This window comes from Piliocolobus tephrosceles, chromosome 21, assembly GCF_002776525.5.
Source record: "Piliocolobus tephrosceles isolate RC106 chromosome 21, ASM277652v3, whole genome shotgun sequence".
NCBI lineage: Eukaryota > Metazoa > Chordata > Mammalia > Primates > Cercopithecidae > Piliocolobus > Piliocolobus tephrosceles.
In genome coordinates, this window is record NC_045454.1 from 9,226,023 (window position 1) to 9,226,843 (window position 821).

Below are 821 nucleotides of genomic sequence, written 5' to 3' on the forward strand. Positions count from 1 at the left end.
AGAGCAAGACTCCGTCTCAAAAAAAATAAATAAATAAATAAATAAATAAAAAAAAAAGAAACCAGTCCTCTCCTGAACTCTGCCCTCCCAGCACGTACCCCTCCCACAGCCCCCACCGCCCCCAGCTGCACCTTGATGTCCTCTGCATTGGCAGCTTGCAGCTTCTCTCGGAAATGCCCATCGGTCTCCAGCACATCGATGACCTCCTGGAGGTACCGGTGGTAGTACAGGCCTGTGTCCTAAGGCAACAAGAACAGACATAGCAGCCCCTGCTCCCACCCCCACTCTCACTCCTGTTACTGTTATGGCCACTCCCTGGGGCAGCTGACGAGGGACTCAGTTTTTACCTTTTCCCATATATGTAGCAAAGATGAAATGAAAATCACATCCGTGAACACCCAGCCCAATACTGCCCAGAGTGGGTGCTCAGAGTGGACATGACTTGTTGGGAAGCTGTGAATCATACCTTTATCCATCCATCCAACCACCCATTCATCCATGCATCCACCCCCCATCCATACATCCCACCCATCCATCTATCCACCCATCATCCATCCATCCATCCATCCACCCATACATCCATCCATACACCCATCCACACATCTCACCCAGCCATCCATTCACCCATCATCCATCCATCCATCCATCCATCCACCCACCCACCCACCCATCCATCCACCCACCCATCCATCCACCCACCCACCCATCCATCCATACATCCCACCCATCCATCCATCCACCCATCATCCATCCATCCATCCATCCACCCATCTATCCATCCACCCACCCATCCATCCATCCACCCATCATCCATCCATCCA

General features: G+C 52.0%; 1 protein-coding gene across 2 annotated transcripts in view; it reads right to left on the minus strand.

Moving 5' to 3' along the window:
* The window catches only part of NUCB1 (nucleobindin 1), a 25,020-nt gene that overhangs the window by 19,890 nt on the left and 4,309 nt on the right, over positions 1–821 (minus strand). For both annotated transcript variants that reach the window (XM_026457332.1, XM_026457331.1), the window contains exon 3: positions 132–239. In XM_026457332.1, the coding sequence (XP_026313117.1) occupies positions 132–239 (108 nt within the window). The remainder of the gene's footprint in view (positions 1–131; positions 240–821) is intronic.